A 22,243-nucleotide genomic window follows, 5' to 3' on the forward strand; every position below is an offset into this window, starting at 1 on the left:
TTCTCGAAACATTATAGATAAATAATAAACTGCAAAATTTCCTCTATTATTTCCTATGACAACCCATGTTAAATGTCAAATTATTTGTCAAAATCAACCTACCGTCAAAAGTCAAAACAAAGGGAAAGTTTGATTTGTGAAATAAACTTGTAAAATATATTTCAAAATGGTAAACTTCTGTTTAGATGACAGCGACTTCTACTATTTATCGTTGTCTGATCAGCCTAAAAGGTTCGATGCAGACAGTCCCGTTACAAATGTATTTTTTGACGATACTAATGGACAAGTATGGAATTAATTATTGTAGTCTACACATTTTTTTCTAACAATTATTATTTTATGAATTTTATCATCTACAGGTGTTTACTGTTCGATCTGGTGGAGTAACCGGCGTTACCGTAAATAGCATGGACGAATCGAAATGCACATCGTTTCGCATGGAGGACAAAGGCCCTATAATTTCGATAAAATTCTCATTAGATCAAAAAGTATTGGCAATACAGCGCAATAATGACGGTCAGAGTGCGACAGTGGAATTTGTGAACTTTAAAGATTTAGCTCCAACTAATGTTGAATATTCACACACTTGTAAGTGGAAGAGCGCCAAAATACTAGGGTTTGTTTGGCCGAAAGCAAACGAAATTGCCTTCATAACAGACCACGGTATAGAGTTGCTGCAAGTGTTGCCTGAAAAGAAACAACTGAAAACTTTAAAGAGTGTATCATTCAGGTAAATTTTCTTATCTCTTCTTTTTTTCAGTCAGGAACTCTTTAAGTAAAAATCGTCAGTTCCTTTGTATAGTGTCCTGTTCTTTTGGCTTTGATTAAAGATATGTCTAGAGTTATAAAAACTTGATGACCTACTAAATATGCAACATTCTTTATTGTTAATAAGCATTATTTATTTATCAACTCATAATTGTACATCAAAAAACACTAAATGACACCACAAATAAGCCAAAAAGAATTAACTACAAAGGGTTGTCTTTTTGCTTAGTATGATTTCCATACAACCATTGGAGGATTCGTTAATAAGAAAAAATGACAGGCAGTCAATTAGCTATTGGTATTAAAAAATTGTTGCATATATATGTCATTTATAATGCAAAATGTTACTAAATACTAGAGATAACTCACCATCGTACAATCTTACCAGATTATTAAAGCAACATGTAGACAAGACCGTTATAATATCAATTTGTCCTGACCACTGAGTAGTCCTCGCTTTACCATCCTACATAGGTATAGATACTCTGCATGCAAACATCATTGTTGCAACCGGGATATGATCTGCAAGAGTAAAACTTTGAGCTTAGAAACAGAGGTCTGCCAGCTCAATTTCGATGAAGCTACACAAACTCAGAATGGCTAGCAGGGTAACTTTCTATATATACTACCACTACCAATCAAATGCAGATACTGTATGTAACCCACACTAAGCAGAAACTCTGCTTGAAAATACAGTTCATTCAATAATTAAAGCCTCTCATTTGTGCTCCAATATCAAAATCCATCATACATAATGGTCAAGTCTAGGTCAGGTGTCACCTTCATCAATTGTTCAGTGAAATATTTATTGAAACATATTATACTACTGTGATCAAAAACTAAGGTAAAATTATAATTTAAACCTGGGTCAAGTCCAAAAAATTCAAGATTTGGTGCTTAAAAATCATTGATTGACATTAAGAAACTTCACTAATAGTGTTGGAATATCATTTTGCTCAGCTAAAAACCATTTTGAAGGCTGTTGTGTATCTCAAACACTCTGTCTGAATTGGTCGATGTCGTACTACATGGGATCTTTGCAATTTTTTTGCCTAAAACTCAACTCATTCTACAACTACTGTGCTTGCCTGATTTAGCTATATGTGACTTCTGGATGCTTAGCAAACTCAAAAGGCTAATGCAGATATGCAGTTCCGACACAATTTTAGAGATTAAAACCAAATCGGAAAATGTCTTCAAGCCTATACTGGAAAAAGGCTATTCTAAATATTTCAGGATTACTTTGAAGGGCATGAAATTGATTTTGAATAATAAATAAAATTTATATCTTATGAACAAGTTCTCTTTACTTTTTGATCACAGTGTTATATTACATATTTTCAAAAAATTAGTCACTAATACTTTTAAATATATTTTATTACCATAACAGATAACTTAAAGAAGTTCCTTATTATTTTTTAATTACTATGTTATTGAATATTTTTTCAGTGGGGCATGGTTTTCATGGTGTGCACAGAGTAACATTGCAGTAATTGCCGGAAATAATGGTGCGTTACTGCAACCATTCTTTTTCAACAATTCAACTATAACAAAATTACAGAAGTTGGAATGTAAGTTGTCATTAGCTTTATAAAATATTATATAGTCATAGATATATTGTAAAATTGCATAGTTGAATATTAATTATTGTAGATATATATTTTGAAACCACCGAATTGTTAATAAGGAAGTTTTCTTTTTTTTTTGGTCTCTACTACAGTTTTGCTTCTCTTACATCCTTCTTAATATCTCTTACTCATTCTTCTTTAATCGTCATTCCTATCCATTTCTTTACCTTTCAAAAAGTGAGTTTAGGGTAAGCAAGCCCTGTGTGCTTCTAAATTAAATCCTATTATTTTTATAGTATGCTCAGGCCTCATTGGCTATAGGAGCACATGGGCTATTGCATTTTAATACTAGATAAGTTTGCCTAGATTATTGGTACAGATAGTAGGACCTTCGCGACATAAGGTGCTTGAAACAACTAAACTGAGGTCCCCTCATGACGACCCTTTAACTTAATCACTTCACGGAGCATTCAACAAAGCAATCTAAGAGCTCAGCAGCCTCCAGATCTGGTAAAATAGTAGTTTGTCGCGGCCCGAGTCAAGGCTCTCCCAGGAGCCTGAGCTTCGCTACTTTAAAAAAAGTCTGCTGCTTGATGCACTCTGCGCCCTTCCACCTTAAACCTGCGGAATCTGTAAATGGCATATAGGCAGTATAGCTGCGTGGGTGAGTGTAGTAAAAAAAAATTAATTTTTTTTTCATTTAATATATTATTTCGTTTCAAGTGGATTCATCGCGTCCAGTGGTAGAGCGAGATGTCTTCATTCTACAACTGTGCGACGTGACTTGGTGTGCTGTCTTCAGACATGGAAACACCTCCTCCATGACGTCCACTGGACCGACAGAGGTGAAGCTAATAAGAGACATTTTACTGTCATAATTCTTCTTTCTTCTCTTTACTTAATATAGCACTGCATTAGGTTTACGGGACATCTGTGATTATGGCCTTTAGAAGGCTAATATCCTATTGGTTTCCCACCTACCATGAAAGTTTATTGTTGTGTTACAATTGCTACATACATAGTTTGTATATACCTGTACATAGTTTCTTTTGTATCATTATGTCTATTAAACTTGAAATTAATTCAATTTCAATTTACCTAACAGTATTGAAACTGTTTATACAAGCTGTCCCTGAAGGATTTCTCTCCTCGTAAAACCGAACATCAAATTAAAATTTTAATATTCATTGTTAAATTTAATATCTATAAAAATATTTATAATATATCAACAAATTTAACAACAATAACAAAATAAAAAATATAGAAAAATGAATAAGCTTGAGTTAAATTTTTGAATTTATTTTTAAATATAACTAGCTGACCCGGCGAACTTTGTTCCGCCTCAATGGCAATAAATAAGCAGATTGTGTTTTTTTTTTTGGAAAAAATACAAAAAAAAAATTAAATAACTACATTAATCATTCATTATTATTTCTGTATTTTAGTACATAGGTTGCTCTTCACTTAAGTACCTTGTGATACACGACATTTTTTGTTTTATTATCAGGCGCAAAAACAAACAACGCAGATGGTCTTCCGACCCGTGAACATGCCACGTATAATTGACCATGTGAAAAACATGAATGTTCTAGATTTAAACCACAAACTTTTAAGGATTGGCCTTGTGATTTGTTTATGGTCATGGCGAATGCAAAACGTATCGGAAATTGAAGTCTTTCGTGTAAATTGTGCGGTGGTAAGCCAGGCACGTCCAAAGAGTTTAAAAATTCAATTGGATAGTTGGTGGCTTCATCTTCATTTGCGACGCAGTCAATAGATTTGAATGAATGCATTGTTCCAGTGATCTTATTTTGAATTATGTAGTTCAGGTCATCTACATCTTTATTCTTAGCCGCTAAAATTGCTCGCTCACTCAACCATTCATTATTTTTGTAGTTAGAAATAATATTTGGAAATACATTGTTGATAAGTTCGTCTTTTGATGAGACAAAATTACAGAAATTATTTGGAAATGATATTAATCCGCTCGATTCATCGACAGGTACTTGACCATTACCGATAGTCAGCAATTGCTCCGAGAAATCTTCAGCAGATGTATCATTAAGCAATGTAACTCTCATGTTTGTTGTCAGCTGCAGTTTCTTCACATAGCGCCATAGATTTGACGATTTGAGGCAAGCGTTTATTTCATCGGCAGCCGTAGATCTTGGAATTACTGGCAGTATTTGGCGGAAATCGCCAGACAGTAAAATCATTGCTCCTCCAAAACATCTCGAGTCATTGCGTAAATCTTTTAATGTTCGGTTAAGTGCTTCTAATGCACGTTTATGCGCCATTGTGCATTCGTCCCAGATGATGATTTTCGATGCCGCTAAAACTTTGGCCATTGCTGAGTGTTTTGCAATATTACACGTTGGTTCTTCAATAGTTTGAAGATTTAACGGTAATTTGAATGCTGAATGAGCCGTACGGCATCCTTCTAACAATGTGGCTGCTATTCCAGAAGAAGCAACTGCAACCGCTATGTTGGATCTCGCCCGAACAGTTGCTAAAACTAATGACACAAGGAATGTCTTGCCATTTCCACCAGAGGCATCTAGGAAATATAAAAAACCATTTTCATCAGCGATTGCCTTCATTAAAGTATCATAAACTTCCTTTTGTTGGTAATTTAACAGGGGTACATTCCTTTGAACTACTAAATCTAATTCCTGGTAATCATATTCACGTTCCCGTTCCAATTCTCGATTAAATGCGTCATTCATTTCACGATTTGGAGCTGGCATTCCTAACCTGATTAATAAATTACCGCACATGAGGTAACACATATCTTCGATCAAGAGTAAAGCACGATTATGTATCTCCTCATTCATCTCAATATCGTGATTTCTGGAACTGACACGACTTTGATGTAAAATATCTTCTGACATACTATCCTTGTATTTGTGCCACAGGTTACATGGGTTTGGTGGAAAACATGTCGAAATTATGATAGCGAATAATGTGCGTATCTGACTTGGAGATGCAGAGATAATGGCTTCAGCGATTGTCGTATCCCAATGGGTATCGTTTTCTAATAAGTTCAATTCTTCACATGCAGCACAATATGTTGGGAATATTTCACCATTAACAGTTCGTAGTGTCTCAAATGAAGTTGGCCCACGCACATTTACCAGCATCAACCGCAAATAGAAACATTCATCATTCTTTGGATGAACTGTATACATACGACCAAGAGCATCAGTAGAACGCACATCTGGATACCCAGGAACCGCATCACCTTGCTTCCGTCTTTGATCATTCTTGGATGAAGCATTCCAAGTATTATAACGTGGCATCTCCGAGTAAAGCAAAGTTCGTGCAAACTGATCGCTTTGGCAGATTGCAAAAAAACTGGTAAATGTAGTTGCTGGAGGTGTTTCAGCACGTTGCGTAGCATTCGAAGCCGTGAAATATACTCGTTGACCATTCTCCAGATGCACCGCCAAATGTATAACAGTAGGATGACGTTCGTGAATTGGAAATGCGAATATACGCCAAATCGCTTCGTTACAGTTCACATAACGACCAACTTGATAGCGTGAAATTTCATCGTTGGTATTTGAGGATTGCAATCCAAAAACCGCCATATCACTGCCTTTCGTGACATATTTGCAAATATATTTTATGGACTTAACTGAATTGCAGTATTCAACGTTGCAATGTGTCTTGAACGTCCTTCATGATCAGGAATCTCGGCACATATGATATCATCTATTTGGTCAGGCTGAATTCTTTCCACTAACCAAATAAGAATGTGTGCGTGCGGCAGGCCTCGCTTTTGCCATTCGATTGAATACATCCAGCATCGAGTATCTCCAAAGACGTGTTGTTTAACAATAAAGTTCATCAGGGACCGAATTTTTTGCCTGAATATACGTGCTGTGATGTCGTGTCTACCATTTGATGTTTGTCCGGGAAGCAGCAATTGAGTAATTTCTATCCATTTTGGATTACAGGTAAAAGTAATAAAGAGATCTGGCCGGCCGTAATGACGAACATATGTCATTGCATCTTGTGCATATTCATGCATATGACGTGGGCTACCAATGTACGTCGCCGGCAGAATAGTTAATCGACCAATATTAGCTGCATTTCCTTCAGTACTAACTGCATCACGTAAATGGATGTACTCCTCAGAACGCAGTTTGGCTTGGTTCAACCTAATAAATGTTAAACGTTCCGTTTCTATTTTTACATACATGTCAACGCAATACTGCTGAAACAATCGACGAAACCGCAGCAAATAGTTGTCAGCATTTTGACGAATCATCAAACGATATGCATAATAATTCATTGAGCTATTTTTCTTTGTAGTTTCTTCACCTGAAATTCAAAATTTGATAATTAACCATTTCAAAGACAAATAATACTGAAATTAACCATTATTAAGATACTGATACTTTACCATTCAATGGATTTATCATTTTAATATTACAATAATATCCATCTTCTCCTTGCCAATTCATCAGTGGGTATTGCAATGCGTCGTATGATCGATGAGTTTCAGATATTTGTTGCAGTTGCCCAGTATCGCGACGTGTAAGCACAATATCGCGTTTTTCCAATTGTTCACCAACAATCAGGATGGCAACTTCGTCTACTGTTGGAGCATTAAATGTGCGTTCGTGTGTTCCAGGTGGTCGTTTATCTGCTTTGATGACAACTTTATAGTCATCATTTGGCATTTGCTCTAAAGCACTCTTAAACAACCTGACCAATGCATGATGTTCATGAAGCAGACACTGCAAGTCTTGAATAATTGCTCGCTTCATTCCTGCATTGATCCCTAGGCGTCGATCAAGTTGTTCTTCCATGTTGCCCATGAAATATATTTGTAAAAATTTATTCTGTGTATCTTCGAAAGGTAGTAATGATCCAATTCGATGGTGGATCTGTCCTTGTATCTACAAAATAAAAACCAGACAGTTTTAACTGGGTTATAAACACTTTTTCTGTGGGAGAGTAGAGTTCAGTATTAGCAAATATAATACATACCAATAGATAAAGTAAGTTATTCTTTAACTACATTCTATGTAAGTACAAAAATAAATACCTTAAATGTCGGATTAAATCCTCCTTCTTCGATAATGTCTGCCCCAAATGACGTCATTTGGAAACAACTATTGTATTTTCGAGTATTTGCAAGAAAGTGGCGTGATTCTTGTGTTTCGCCACAAAGCAATGAATACAATGGCTCATGTGGCGGAGTCAACACTGGCAATTTCACTTTACCATTAAGGCAGCATAATCCAGGCGTTTCTCCGGAAAACTTTAATGCACCACAATACTCGCAAACAACGTCCATTTGCCCAATGCAAACGCTAGGATGCAAGCTGTAATCATTGCTGCAATCGTATCGAAACGCTGCTCGATTCAAATCAGCTATTTATCTTGTTCTGCGTCGCACATTATCTATTTGTTGCCTTCTGTTGTTCGCTCGACGATTCTGCATTGCCAACCGAGCTGTTTCACGGGCTGCTTCACTTTGCTCTCGTGATTGAGAAGCACGAAGTCGAGCCATACTATCGCGGCGCTGTTCACGTGCAATTTCTTGTTCTTCTTCAGTCCTTTTATTTGCAGTATTTTGTATTCTTCTTGCATATCTTGCTTTCTTGCATACGGCTTTGTCGGGAAAGATTCGATCGTCTTGGTCGCGGCATTATTAATTAAACTTCACTTCACTTCAATCCACTTGTTAATTATTTATTTAATAGAAATAGTTTTAATATTGATTTCTTACAAATATCAAATTGTCATCCATACGTCAATACATAGCTGTCATTTTACGTCAATTACATAGCTGTCATTTGCGTTTTGTTATTCCAAGTCTGATTCTTTTTTGTTACACCACGTTTTATAGTGACTGACGTTTCATGTCAAGTCACACGGGAACGCTTTTAAACGGGATAAAAAGTATCCTATGTCCATCTCCTGGCTCTAAGCTACCTTCCTACCAATTTTCAGCCGAATCTGTTCTGCCGTTCTTGAGTTATAAGTGGTGTAACTAAAACGACTTTCTTTTATATATATAGATAAACTTACAATAATAAATATTTAAAATTGACTAAATAGTTATAAATAAGCCACTTTTTGAACATAACATTATTTTTAAATAACATTTAAATAATGAGATAATTTATGTTCCACTTAATGTAAGAAGTAAAATATTTATTTATTTAATTTTTCAATCTTAAATTGAACTTCATTGACTATACTTTTCTAGTCTATTCCATTGTAATTAACCTCGAAGAGGTCATCTGTCCTCCTTGTGGGAGGAGGTTGTTTTTGCTCCGGAACCTATGGCCTCACCAATTTCCTCTATGTCAGACATATACCGGGAATACATTATAATAAATGCTTCTCATTATTTACAGATATGGTTGATGCCCATATCAGGCTCGTGCGGTGTTAACTGTACTCACATATTGAAGACTGGACTTATTGGTAGATTTGCCATCAGCATCGTTGATGATCTGATTGCTGTCCACCATCAGGTTAGTTGGCAATAGTTCACAATACTTCCATTATGTTTAATCTGTGGTAGGTAGCCCAGCAATGAGAAAGGATTATGACCTCGTTTGGTCTCTAAAGACGTAAGCCAGATGTTTCCTCTTATATGCGACCAATTTTCTCTTTAATTATTTTTTGATTTGTTGTGATCTAACCTTTTTACAAAGTTATATATAGTAAATATATATAATATCGTGTCACCTATAAATGAACACAAACAGAACCATTATTTATGTTAATTTTTAATGTAGTTTTAACTGCTTGTGTAGTTAAATAAATAAAATAAGAAAATCGCATCTTGATTCACGGAATACAGTCTTATGTAATTCACACTTTGTGCATTAATTATTTAGAATTGCTACAGTCTATAAACAAGTGTCCAGAGGATGTGCAGAAGGGTCCTCCGCATACCATAATAACACTGCGATCACCAACCCGACTGCCAGGCATATCTATTATGGTATATCCCCCCCATAGATACCTTTAAAGGAGGCCTGAGCCTTGCAGTGGGCATCTGACAGAAGTGACGACACCCTGTATAATGTAATACATATGTTTAAATAATTAAAAATTGTCATGTAGTATTTAGGAGGTAAGGTAAAAGAAGCGAGGCAATTTATGGAAGGAAATAAAGTATCAAAAGGACTCGAAGAGGTGTGATGGATAAAAGAGAAGAGAAAATGTGACATCTAGATGGAGACAAGATAACGAGGGGGTGGGGGGGGGTGAAAGAGAGATCCTCAAAATGGGTTGCCATAAAAATATGTATGATTTCAGTCAAGTCAAACGTCTCAGCTGTTTGACATCATGGAGGATTCCAAATTGGACAACAACATGATGGTCCACATTCCAATTGTTGCGGGGTATTCAATGAAGCCAGCCGTTGTGGACGATCAGCTCTGTCCGATGTGTATCCTTTACAATAAAAGTTTCACCTTTTTTTAGTAAACTGTATGTCAGCGGACACACACAGACGCGCACGCGCACAAACACACACACGTATTTTACATATGTACACAGTACATTTCAAGTGGCGTGGGATCGTGGAAGCGTGCTATCGGCTCAACGGATCTTTGTTTTTATAACAGACATTACACCCGCGCGCCAGCTAAAGGAGTTTAGATCCATTGCTCGGGAGAAGGACCCTGGCTTCGGTCGCGTTCACTAGCTAGGTGACGTTTCACGCATCGACGCACTCTTTGTGTCGGTTGCGTTCACCAGCTACGTGACGTCTCACGCGCCGGGGCCAATTCTCGTCTCCGTTCTTCAACTTTATTTTCGGGGCATCTTTAAATTCACGGCACAATCTTTATATTGCCTCGCGGGTGAGAGTTTTATAATTAAAATAACCTTCGGTCATTGAGGTTAAATCAACTCATACCCCGCACCGGCACGAATATATCCTGTTTACTATCGGCGCTCCTCGGTTCCACCTGCTGCCGCTTGACCAGTCCTGGGAGATCGTGCGGCTGCTTACCACCTCCATCAGGGGAGTACCGACCTGCGGTGTAAAATCAGACCCGGCCTTCTGTCCATTACCCTTTTTATTCATAAATATTTTTTTTTTCACAACACACTGAAAAAAGGATAACACTTTGGGAAACAAGAGAAACAGGTTACCTGGGCCGGTCAATACCATCGTCTTGACTATCACGAATTGAGCCGGAAAATTTATTTAAATATTCTTTCGTGTACAATACACGCCAGAAAATACATACACAGTGAGGAAAAAGTACAATGGGAGGTTTTATCACACTAGGCAATCTCTTACAGACAACCATAGCATGGATATTTAATGAAATCAGGCGTTACCTCGCGGAAGTCCATCATAAGTAAGAAAAGGACCAATATTTATACCAAATTACTCAACACGTGTTTCACCCCTCCACGGGGCATTTTCAGGAGTTATGTTGCACCGATTAGTGCCAAACACTGAGTCACAGACTCATGTTGAGTAATTTGGCGGTGGCGGTTGTGTGATTCGCATTGTTTGCCGCATACGCATTTAACAGCGGGCTGGCGGGCGGTGCACTTTGTTGCACGACTACCACTGCATGTGCGGAAGTGGCTATATATTGGTCCTTTTCTTAATGGGTTTGAGACAAAACATGTTTGAATATTGTTTAGGCTAATCAAATGTTATTCCAACTCTTGACAAACAGACCCTTGGCAAATGTTATAGACAGTCCTACCAACCTAGGAAAAAAACACATTTAAACTTATTATTTAAATTGTCGATTCTTTTTAAAAGTTTACTCTGCAATATTTTAAATTATCTCTTACATCTCAAATACCACCTGCTTTACCGACTGGCGACCGCAATGGACGCTATCGTAACACCATTGTTAACAGCGCCATCTATGAAGTGTCAAAGTGAAACAGACACAGCTTTACCGACATTAAATAAACGCGGCACAATATAAAATAGAATTTTTATAGAAACTAACTTCTTTACATATATATATATATGTATATAAATATATATGTTACTATTTCTAACATTATCTGTACAATAACGATTATTGAATAACAGAAAAACGAAATACTTCCTGAACATAGCTGTCAGATTCAGGTAATTGGGTGGTATTTCAACCAAATTACATAATCGACGCAAGACTCGGTTGCCTTTGGCGTGTGAACCTCATACCGGCAGGACTGGCACATTCCGTAAGTGTTCATTCTCGTTTGTGATTAAAAAAGATTTACTGATGTGTTTTTTGCCAGCTTCGCGTTTTTTCATCGACGTGGTTTCTGCACGGATTGGTAGATGGCACCACTGCAAAAATTTTAATACCGCTGAGGTTTTAGTTTTCAAGCAAAATTACAAAAGTAATAAGAAGAGAGTCAGGTAATAGCAAGCAAGCCGGAACGGAAGAACAAATAGGTCATTAGGGTCACACCTATTCACACATGCGACACTTACACTAATTAAATAAAAAAATATGATAACATCTTCTAAGGTTTTTAATAACTTTTATATTTTAATATCAAATATTGTAAATAATTGTCATTGGCTGCTTGAACAAACCATAAAGAAGGCTATGCTCGAGGTTTCTCTAGGAGGTCAAATCAAAAATGAATTCATTTATATATATAGCCACCACCCTAAAGTCAGATGGGGGGGGGGGGATCATCGTGATTATTATTTCAGCGTAAAACGTCCACTACTACAGATGACCAACTCTATAGATTTAGATTTGGACCGGTTGAAAGCTGTCTACATCCAGCGGCTTCCGATGGTGTCAAGGTATTCTGTCCACCTTATGGATGGACATCTTTCGCTGTAGTTAGGTATATTCAAGAAGCACACACACATACGTAGATTCGATATGTTTCAATAGGCCAATATGGCGCAGTGCCATATTGGCCTGGAAACGGAGGTAAAATTAAAGATAGATTTGAAGAGCATCGCCTTAATGATAGGCAAAGACAACCTTCGCCCATTATTCCTATCGTTTGCTCGTAGGGTGGTGTCACACTGTTAATAGAAACTAAACAGTATAGATAAGTAGGTACCTTATAAACTGCACATAAAATAACTAGTCAATTAATAATAAGAAAAAAGAATAAGAAAAGTGTAGTAATGTAATAAGAAAGCACAACCAAAAGAAAACTGTGATAAAAAAATGGAATTTGTAAATAATAATATAAAGAATAAAAAAAATGTACCTAGCCACCTAAGAGTAATAATATGATGGAAGGAAGGCGATGAAAGCAAGAAGGAATGAAAGATATTGTGATGGAAATAAAGTAAGAACAAAATAAATTAAAAAGAATGACAGAGAGTGAAGAATAAAGATGAAGAATCTGAAAAACATAATTGTAAACAAAGACCCTGATCCCAACTATTTAGGAGTACGAGAGGCCTCCAATAGCGAGGGCCTTAAAAAAATAGGCCAATTTATTAAGGTAGACTTTCCGTGAATGGTAGTCTTTATTGCATATATAATTTCGTTTGCAGGTGCCTCAGGAAGAAATATCAAAGATCGTAGCTGTTCTACTCAGAAGGAAGGACGGTACGGACACAGTTTACAGGATATTAAATCAATTGGTGACACACGTGGACACATATCTGGTGGAGTTGACTCAGGCTTTTGACGAAATCAACACGGTTTATAGGTGATTATCTAATTATAGTTCATCAGATGCCAACATGGCTTCTCTGATAGATTTCCAATAGGACCTTTGGAACGATCTATATCCAGGGTCTCCCGACCTCACCAAGGTCCTTTATCCACTTTGTAAGGGGGTTATACAACGCTGCGATCCTTAGCTTTCACTGTAGAACCTCAACATCCCTGTAACCATCTGTTCTAAGTGCTATTAGGTAATATATACATGTACACCAATACCTCACTTTGCGTAGTGGTTACGTTCCAAAAAACACGACGCAAATTGAAACGCCGTAAAGTGAATTAAGATTTTCTATAGCAAACCATGTAAAGATCGAAGATAGGTTCCAGGGTTACGAAAATACTACTTTTTAAAAAAAAAAACACATTAAAATTTATATCAATTCATTATTCTCTTTTAAAAAAAGCACAACACACTACGTAATTGAAACTGAACTCCAAAATTAGCAAAACAAAGTGAAAATAAAACTGTATTCAAATTGCGTTGATTTTTAGTCAGAAAGGGAATCCCCGAGTTTTGATGGCATGGCGCAATTAGAAGCAAAGGTGTTGCCATCTTTTGAAAAAAAAATTAAGACTCAAATCCAAAACAACGCAACCAAATCTAACGACGCACAGTGGAAATTTGTACTAATTAAGCAGCGACGCAACTTCGAAAAAAAACGCGAAACAACGCAAAGCGAGGTATTAGTGTGCATTATATGATCCTGATTCCAGCCGCAAGACTTCCGCTGCTGGATACGGTCTTTTCAAACAGATCTCAATTAAGACCTGTTATTCCAGGACATGGAATAATTACGAGATTGATAATAAGTACAGATGTTGGCAGGCAATGGGCAGAGTTGGAGATGGCACGGAATACGACAGGGTACGGGGAGACGGGGAAGTCACGGGCGACGCGAGGGTTAAGGGCCTCCGCCCTGCCACAGCAGGACATTTGCGCGCGCGTACTGCAGCCCCATGCTGAACATCCTCGCCTCGTTCAGGTAATTTTCCCTTCTACTTCTTACAGGGCTTAGATAAGTTTTCGGTGCTAAATCTGACCTTTAGGTATCTGGGGAAAACTATGACATTTCTGCCCTTGATGGAAGGGTAGGGTTAAATGAGGATTCCTATCTACTAAAATCTTCTTGTTGGTCGCCTTTTGCGTGTTTTGATGGACTCTGGTGTCTCCCATCTCACCCCACTGTTATAATTTGATAGCCTGTCATAAAATCGTGATTGACATCATAATTATCATTTTATGTGTATGACGTCCACCTCTGGACATAGGCCAAAAATTTCCAATAGAACGGATTGATATCGATGCATATTAGATGAACCATTGTCGTTGCACAACGAGATTGTCAGATATTTAATGGAATCAGGCGTTACCTTGCGGAAGTCCATCCTAAGTAAGAAAAGGATCAATATTTAGCCTCTTCCGCACATGCAGTGATAGTCGTGCAACAAAGTGCACTGCCCGCAAGCCCGCTAATAAATGCGTATGCGGCAAACAATGCGAATTACACAACTGCCACCGTCAAATCACTCAACACGTGTTTCACCCCTCCACGGGGCATCTTCAGGAGTTATGTTACATCGATTAGTGCCAAACACAGAGTGAGTCTGTCGACTACCACTGCATGTGCGGAAGTGGCTAAATATTGGTCCTTTTCTTACTTGAGATTGTCAGAGGTAGCTTGGAAGACTACAATGTCCTCCAACGATATATCAAGTGGGTCGTCGTCCTAACTGTTCTTTAAGACGACGGTTTGAGACCATATTGAACAATCTTCCGCCTTAAAGTCGTTGAAACAGACCAGACTGACCAGCACATCTCCCAAGCGTTGTGCAAAGGATCCCGATTTGGGGTGTCGATGAGGGAATCTTTTATAAGATAACCTCTGGGTAATAAAACATGAGTGGTTCAACGATCGCGATAATTTAGTTAACAAAAGGTTGTTGAGTCGCGACCACGAGGCGGTAGGTGTCCCACAAGGTGGACCGACTACTGCAGGATGCAGGCAATGAGTCGTTGGTCATTGTTGCGATCTTTGGTACCATCCCACTTTTTGCAATAGGCGTCTATCGGCTGACGTGATAATGATAAGTGCAACTTCAACAATCTAACAACCCCTTGGTGGTTAATACTGTCTCTTTACTGTGATAGAAATAATTATATAATAAGTAATAATGTGTAAAAAAATGTAAAATCAAAATATAAATCAAAAAACGTAAAAAGAAAAAGGGAAGAATGATAGACGAACAGAGCAAAAGGGTAAAAAAGAAGAAATGTGGTATAAAGAATGGAATGAAAGATCATGTGAAGAATGGAAGCAGAGAACGGAAATTAAAAAAAAAACTAAGTGAAAAAAATATATTGCCCAAAAAAAGACCCACCACAAGATAGGGGTACGAGAGGCCACCAATAGCGAGGGTCATAAAAAAAAATACTGTCTCTTTAGTGCGATAGCCCACATCATGATGTTGACCTCTAGGTGATGACGGCGTACGTGGCGTCGCTGTGCCGGCATGGGTTGGTGGTGGCCGAGGGAGCAGGCGCGCTATGCGTGCGCGCGCTTGTAACGGGAGGCGCGCGCGGTCGCCTGCATGCGTTGCTGCGACGATCAGCGCTCAGCGACTCGCGCCCGCTCGCCTGCCAGCTGCTCTCTCTGGCGCACCTGCACCCACCCGCTGCTCAGCTGGCGCTCGACATGATGTGGCGCCTTCGCGCGCGCGAGGTCAGTACCAACACCCCCCTTTCGCTGCGTACAACACGCAATCGCCGTAAGCACTAAATAAATTTTGATAAAATTGATAAGAAACCCAATACTTGTGAAGAAAGGTGAAGGTTGAAAGATAATGAAAAGGAGGAATTTAAAAATAGTACGTGATCTTAAGAAGACTGAAAGAGGGGTAAAGAAATAAAAAGAAGAATGTGAAACTATTCGTTCGTTCATTTCAAATTGTAAGTTCTCTGTCCCTTAACGAGATAGGGAAGAACGAGAGACGCCAATAACGGGGGCCATTAACAAACACGCATTCAAAGCTGCAGCAGCTCCTGTTCGCCTGTCAGCTCAGTATTCTCTCTCCTAGCTTGAAATGTGTTGTTGGTAGGGAATGGAAAAGGTTGACCAAATCGATAAATTATGAAGGTAGACGCGGAGTGAGAAGACCCCCCAGTAGGTATACTGATGACATAGGCAAGGTAGCAGGAAATCGCTGAATGCTCGCAGCACAAAACCATGACGATGATGTATGTAGGTGCAAGTATAGCTTCAATTATAAAGGTTCTTGGCTTTGCCACTTAAAACCTTGGAGAGATAACTTCAGGAGTCCTTGCTGACAGCTGAAGTGGTTAACAGGAGATAGTGGAGGTGTTGCTGAGTTCAAACGAGCCGGTGAGCGCCGTGGGCGCAGCGAGGCAGATGGATGAGGCCACGTGGCGCGGGCTGCCGGCGCGCAAGCTACTAGCAGCTGCCCGAGCGCATGCTGAGGAGAAGGCGCAGCCCGGGGCTTTTGTTGCGGTTTTCCACGCCTTGCTCGCCAGAAACGAGAGGCTCAGGGGCTCCCCGCACTTTCTAAAAGGTATATCTTTTCTGTTATTATCCAAAAAAAATATTTTTGTATTAATTACTTTATTGTACATTTAGTAAAATTTCTAGATTATATCGTTTATAAAAACATTTTATTTTATATGAATTAAAGCACTGAACCAAATTCAAGTACGATATTACGCGACCGATTCAATTTTTGGGCTCCATTTGTGAGGAGCGATTCCCAAAGAGTCGATTTAGGATCTCTATTTGTGAGATGCGATTCCCCGGGAGTCGATTTAGGATCTCTATTTGTGAGGAGCGATCCCCAAAGAGTCGATTTAGGATTTCTATTTGTGAGGTGCAATTCCCAAAGAGTCAATTTAGGATCTCTGTTTGTGAGGAGCGATTCCGAAAGAGTCGATTTAGGATCTCTATTTGTGAGGAGCGATTCCCCGGGAGTCGATTTAGGAACCCCATTATTAGGAGCGATTCCCCGAGAGTCAATTTAGGAACCCCATTATTAGGAGCGATTCCCCGAGAGTCAATTTAGGAACCCCATTATTAGGAGCGATTCCCCGGGAGTCGATTTAGGATCTCTATTTGTGAGGAGCGATTCCCCGGGAGTCAATTTAGGATCTCTATTTGTGAGGAGCGATTCCCCGGGAGTCGATTTAGGAACCCCATTATTAGGAGCGATTCCCCGAGAGTCAATTTAGGAACCCCATTATTAGGAGCGATTCCCCAAGAGTCAATTTAGGATCTCTATTTGTGAGGAGCGATTCCCCGGGAGTCGATTTAGGAACCCCATTATTAGGAGCGATTCCCCGAGAGTCCATTTTGGGAACCCCATTATTAGGAGCGATTCCCCGGGAGTCGATTTAGGATCTCTATTTGTGAGGAGCGATTCCCCGGGAGTCGATTTAGGAACCCCATTATTAGGAGCGATTCCCCAAGAGTCAATTTAGGATCTCTATTTGTGAGGAGCGATTCCCCGGGAGTCGATTTAGGAACCCCATTATTAGGAGCGATTCCCCGAGAGTCCATTTTGGGAACCCCATTATTAGGAGCGATTCCCCGGGAGTCGATTTAGGATCTCTATTTGTGAGGAGCGATTCCCCGGGAGTCGATTTAGGAACCCCATTATTAGGAGCGATTCCCCGAGAGTCATTTTAGGAACCCCATTATTAGGAGCGATTCCCCAAGAGTCAATTTAGGATCTCTATTTGTGAGGAGCGATTCCCCGGGAGTCGATTTAGGAACCCCATTATTAGGAGCGATTCCCCGAGAGTCAATTTAGGAACCCCATTATTAGGAGCGATTCCCCGGGAGTCGATTTAGGATCTCTATTTGTGAGGAGCGATTCCTCGAGAGTCGATTTCGAAAGTTGTTTCTATTTATAAGGAACTATTCCACGTGAGTCGGTTTTTGGACTCTATTGGTGAGGAACGATTCTGTGCGGACACAGTGCAGGTATAGAGCTGTCCTCCCCTAGCTTCGCCCACTCCTGTCCAACAGACATTAGTGTACATTGCCCACAGATGGAAGCCACATTGTTGACAATATAACTCGTCCCATATACTTTTTAAATGAATTAGGATACGCTTTGTAATCAGTTATGGTTCGACGGTGACGTCGAGTCGATGATGTTAATAAAAGTTATCACGAATCAAGGCCAATAAAATTATCTTATCGGTAAATTTGTACGAAGACTGTAGAATTTTTGGAATGTTTCACGGTGTTTTAAAGAAATTGTTTTTTGTACATTTTTATCGTAAATTTTAATGCAGTTTTCGATCCTAAAATATATCGATATGTAAGCTCTAAATGTTCGAATGTATATCGAGCAGTGGTAGCCCCACGTCGCGGGTTCGATTCCGGGATACAATCTTATAATTTAAACCAGTGATTCCCAAAGTGGTCTATATCGACCCCTAGGGGTCTATGACAACCTGCAAGGGGTCTACGTCAGCGAAAAAATTTTAGGGTCCATTAAATGAAAATGGGGGTCCACGATAGTGGATCTCAACACATACACTGATAGTACCTATTTACTTACATCATACTATCTTATAATATCAAAACATTTACATTATTTATAAAAGTACCTATGAAGTAAAATAAATATTATATATGTTTATAAATTGTGTAAGTTGTAGGATGTTGGTATTCGCTTTGTGGTCGCAATACATTTTGAACTTGTAAAAACTTGAGAGTCGCAGTCACAGAGCTTCGCTACCTTGCACTGACTTGTTCAATTCGTCACTCTATAAATACGAATGTGGGACAAACAAATAAATTTACAGGAAAGCAATATCAGGTAAGTAGGGGGTCTACCCAACACGAAAAAACATGGCAAGGGGTCTACGACACAAAAAAGTTTGGGGAACTCTGATTTAAACTTTGTGCATTAATTATATAGGATTGCCACTGCTCACAAGTTTACAGAGGATGGGCAGGAACTTCTGCGTACCATACTACCACACTGCGAATAACAATCCGCCTGCCAAGCGTGGTTATTATGGTATATCCCCCTATAGATCTCTTTGGGGGAATCCCTGCAGTGGGCGTCTATGAACTGAAATGGCGACACCCTATCCAAATATCAAAGGTTTCAGATATAATACATTAATATAATATTAATCAAAAATTAACAAAATTAATTGTGGTAATCGGGATGCAGGGATTGAATTTTAAAGTCCTTCGTGGGGCACAAATATTTATGTTAAAAAGAACTCCTAACCTAAAACTGCGCACGCACCTTCGTCGTTCAACCGTCGTCCGTCTCCCTTCCTCTTACATGCCTCTCGCTTGTACCATCTGACATTTCTATTCACGCATGCTCTTACGTTCCATTCCACATTATTGTTTACTATCTAGATATAAAATTAGCAGAGAATAATATGCAAATTAGGCAAGAAGTTATATCTATTTCCTAGACTTTACTTTTCCAAAATAGCTATCTGCAAGACCTTGTAAACGTCCTTGGACGTCCCTTTCAAGAAACTCAAGGGACGGATGGTCGTAGCGTCAGTTCCTGGTTAGACTTCAGAGGAATCTCTGCTCACGAGAGTACTAGCTCAGACTCATGGGTTCCCCAAATCGACTCATATATATACTCGTATATTTTTTTTTTTAAAAGAAGGCACGTATTTCTAAAACTTGGCTATCTGTCCTTGACTGGCCGTAGTTATTTGCCTACCGCCAAATTAATAAAAAAAATTTTAAAAATTTCACGTAAGTAACTTTATACAAGTTGTTTCAAAATAGATTTTTATTTTTATATACATCTTTAAATATTTTTTTAGGCAGAGAAATTAACTGCCAGTACTATAAATTCCAAAAACAATAACCGATTTTAAAATAAAAATCGACAATTATATGATAAATACTTACATAACTGGATTATAATCTAGAACGACATACGGGTGAAGTTCAGAGGTCGCTCCACACGTTTCTATAGCGCGATAAACTCATAACTTGATTATGGTATCGTAAAAGAAAGAAAATTACAATTATTTGCTTCCATAATCTATTCATAAAATTCTATGTCACTGTAATAATAATTTCTAACGAATTTGTTCAAATTACTTTTTAAATTTCTCTTTAGTCGACAGATTCCCAATGCAGGGTATAGGCGTCTCCCAAAGACGCCATGATGACCGATCTTCCACTGCCCGCATACCTTAACTATGTCCTGCCGCGTCTACCAGCTGGTGATCGCCACTCGAGAACCTCGTGACCTCAACAGCCATCTGTTGCACGAGCAGTGTGCCCCACTGCCACTTCAGACGAGCGATTCATAGACCTACATCGGTGACCTTCGTTCTTCTCCGCATCTCATTCGTTCTTGTATCGAAACTCCCATCATAACCCCTCCATTGCGCTGTGGGTGACACGGAGCCTTCTTCGCCCATCGTAAGCGTCCACTTTCCGGATTCGTATTTCATAACTGGCAACACACATTGGTTAAAAACCTTCGTCTTCAGAGGTATTTTGGACAAGATGTTTCAGAGCTTCCCGAACTCTGCCATCCAAATTGAATTAGGCAAGTGATCTCTTTCTCGAAATTGGGCGGTTTATTCCAGGTGTATATAATTTTCTACAACTTTGAGCAGGCACACTAGAGCCATCTACTAGGTCGACCGACCACATAATCAAAGTCGCAGGAAGTTGCAGACTATTCATTGAAACGATTTTAGGGGGAGTTTTAGTCCTAGTAGATGGATGCCATTGGCTGATATGATGTTGATGTTATTAAAAAAGAAAAAGGTTTTAATAAACCTATAATACAATTTCAGGCGAACAATGCGACAGCTACATTGAATATTACAAGCAAGTGACAGCAGAGAGGTAGGAAGCTCGACCCCAGAATGGACTCCGAAACGTCCAAACTGTACAAATGACATCTGTTGTTTTTTTTTAAATTATTTATAGCATATTTATTGTTATTACAATTCAATTGTAATGTTGACGTATTGGATAATTTAAATGAAATATAATCTATATTCTGTTACGAATAAAAATCTATCGAATGATTTGTGTATTTTTATTTAACCTTTATAAATGCAATCAATAATAAAAATTATTTGCTACCTGGTATATGAGCAGCTAGATTATTGAGTACGCTCCCCACTAGGTGTGACGACGACATAGTCAAGGTCGTGAAAGGTCGCTGGATGCGAGCAGCGAAATACTGGTTATCTTAGCGATCTTTGAGGAAGGCATATGTCTCTAGAGCTAGTCTACCATTGGTTCCATTCTGTAGACATAAATTATTACGTCGTCAAAGATATTTATGGCGATAAATATCATAATCGCGACGTTAGGCAGGCGGGTTGGCGATCGCTGTGTGGTATTATGAAAAATAGAGGGCGCTGCTGTCCACCTTCTAGAAACTTGTTTATGAGCAGAGGCAATTAATGCACAAAGTTTGAATTATTTAACACTTTATCCCAGGAATCAAACCGGCGACCTACGATCGCTAGTCTCAGTCCTCTAAAGTAAAGATATAATACCTTTATTTAACACAGTAACCTTTAATGAAACTCTTACTGATCATCAACTTATCTATTTATTTTATTTTTGACTCTACTTTGCAAGATGTTATTGTTGTAAAGAAGAAGCTGAAGAAACTCTACAATAACACATCTTCTATTAAAGTTTGACACAGATTTATGCATATACACTTTATCAGGTATAGCTCAAAAAATTCATAATAATCAAGCAACATCGCTGCCAAGAATTGTTATCGTTTAAATATTCGTTTATTCTCTACCGCTGGACTATCATTGCTGAAATAATAATAAAAAAATGTTAAGTTATATGATACTAACACCATTATATTTATGTAAATTAGTTCAATACAATAAATTTAAATTTGGAATGTTAAATGCATTATAACGGCACCACAAATGATAATTAAATGGCATTTATACTATTGTAAAGTAAGTAAAGTAGAATAGAATATATATAAATAACGTTCTTTAAAAGACTCGTCTATTTAAGGTGTTTTTATATCAATAGAAAAAGGTTCTCAAGTGGGAAAGGTATTTAAGAAATTACTTTGTTGAAAAAAACCACGTGGCTGTTCCGTACGGAATGTTTGTGTCAAATGACAAAATTGCATGTCTATATACCTGCGGGAGTAATATCAAATAATTTCTGATGTTTCTCGAAAGCTGCCGTCTGTCAACAAAGAATTATTATGTCGTTGTACCAAGTGGCAGCTACACATATAACG

At 38.4% G+C, this 22,243-nt stretch overlaps 1 protein-coding gene across 1 annotated transcript; it reads left to right on the forward strand.

Moving 5' to 3' along the window:
• Window positions 1–109: 109 nt before the first annotated feature.
• On the forward strand, window positions 110–21,029 carry Bulli (regulator of MON1-CCZ1 complex protein bulli). Its single transcript, XM_068762191.1, has 12 exons — window positions 110–286; window positions 360–730; window positions 2,218–2,339; window positions 3,060–3,181; window positions 8,714–8,833; window positions 9,627–9,759; window positions 11,416–11,516; window positions 12,811–12,968; window positions 13,812–13,968; window positions 15,463–15,705; window positions 16,330–16,552; window positions 20,802–21,029. The coding sequence occupies exons 1-12, from the start codon at window positions 167–169 to the stop codon at window positions 20,855–20,857; spliced, it is 1,926 nt and encodes a 641-aa protein (XP_068618292.1). The 5' UTR covers window positions 110–166; the 3' UTR covers window positions 20,858–21,029.
• The last annotated feature ends 1,214 nt before the right edge of the window (window positions 21,030–22,243 follow it).

The sequence above is a fragment of the Battus philenor genome, unplaced genomic scaffold (assembly GCF_028537555.1).
Source record: "Battus philenor isolate CCGP_79_NKW_IND1 unplaced genomic scaffold, ilBatPhil1.0.hap1 SCAF_16, whole genome shotgun sequence".
Classification (NCBI taxonomy): domain Eukaryota; kingdom Metazoa; phylum Arthropoda; class Insecta; order Lepidoptera; family Papilionidae; genus Battus; species Battus philenor.

What these genes read in the sequence shown, in the direction of transcription:
- Bulli (XM_068762191.1), top strand. Translation starts at nt 167, where the DNA reads ATGGTAAACTTCTGTTTAGATGACAGCGACTTCTACTATTTATCGTTG. An exon ending in CGGCAGGACTGGCACATTCC is followed by an intron (nt 11,517 to 12,810) that starts GTAAGTGTTCAT and finishes TTTCGTTTGCAG; the next exon opens with GTGCCTCAGGAAGAAATATC. An exon ending in AACATCCTCGCCTCGTTCAG is followed by an intron (nt 13,969 to 15,462) that starts GTAATTTTCCCT and finishes GTTGACCTCTAG; the next exon opens with GTGATGACGGCGTACGTGGC.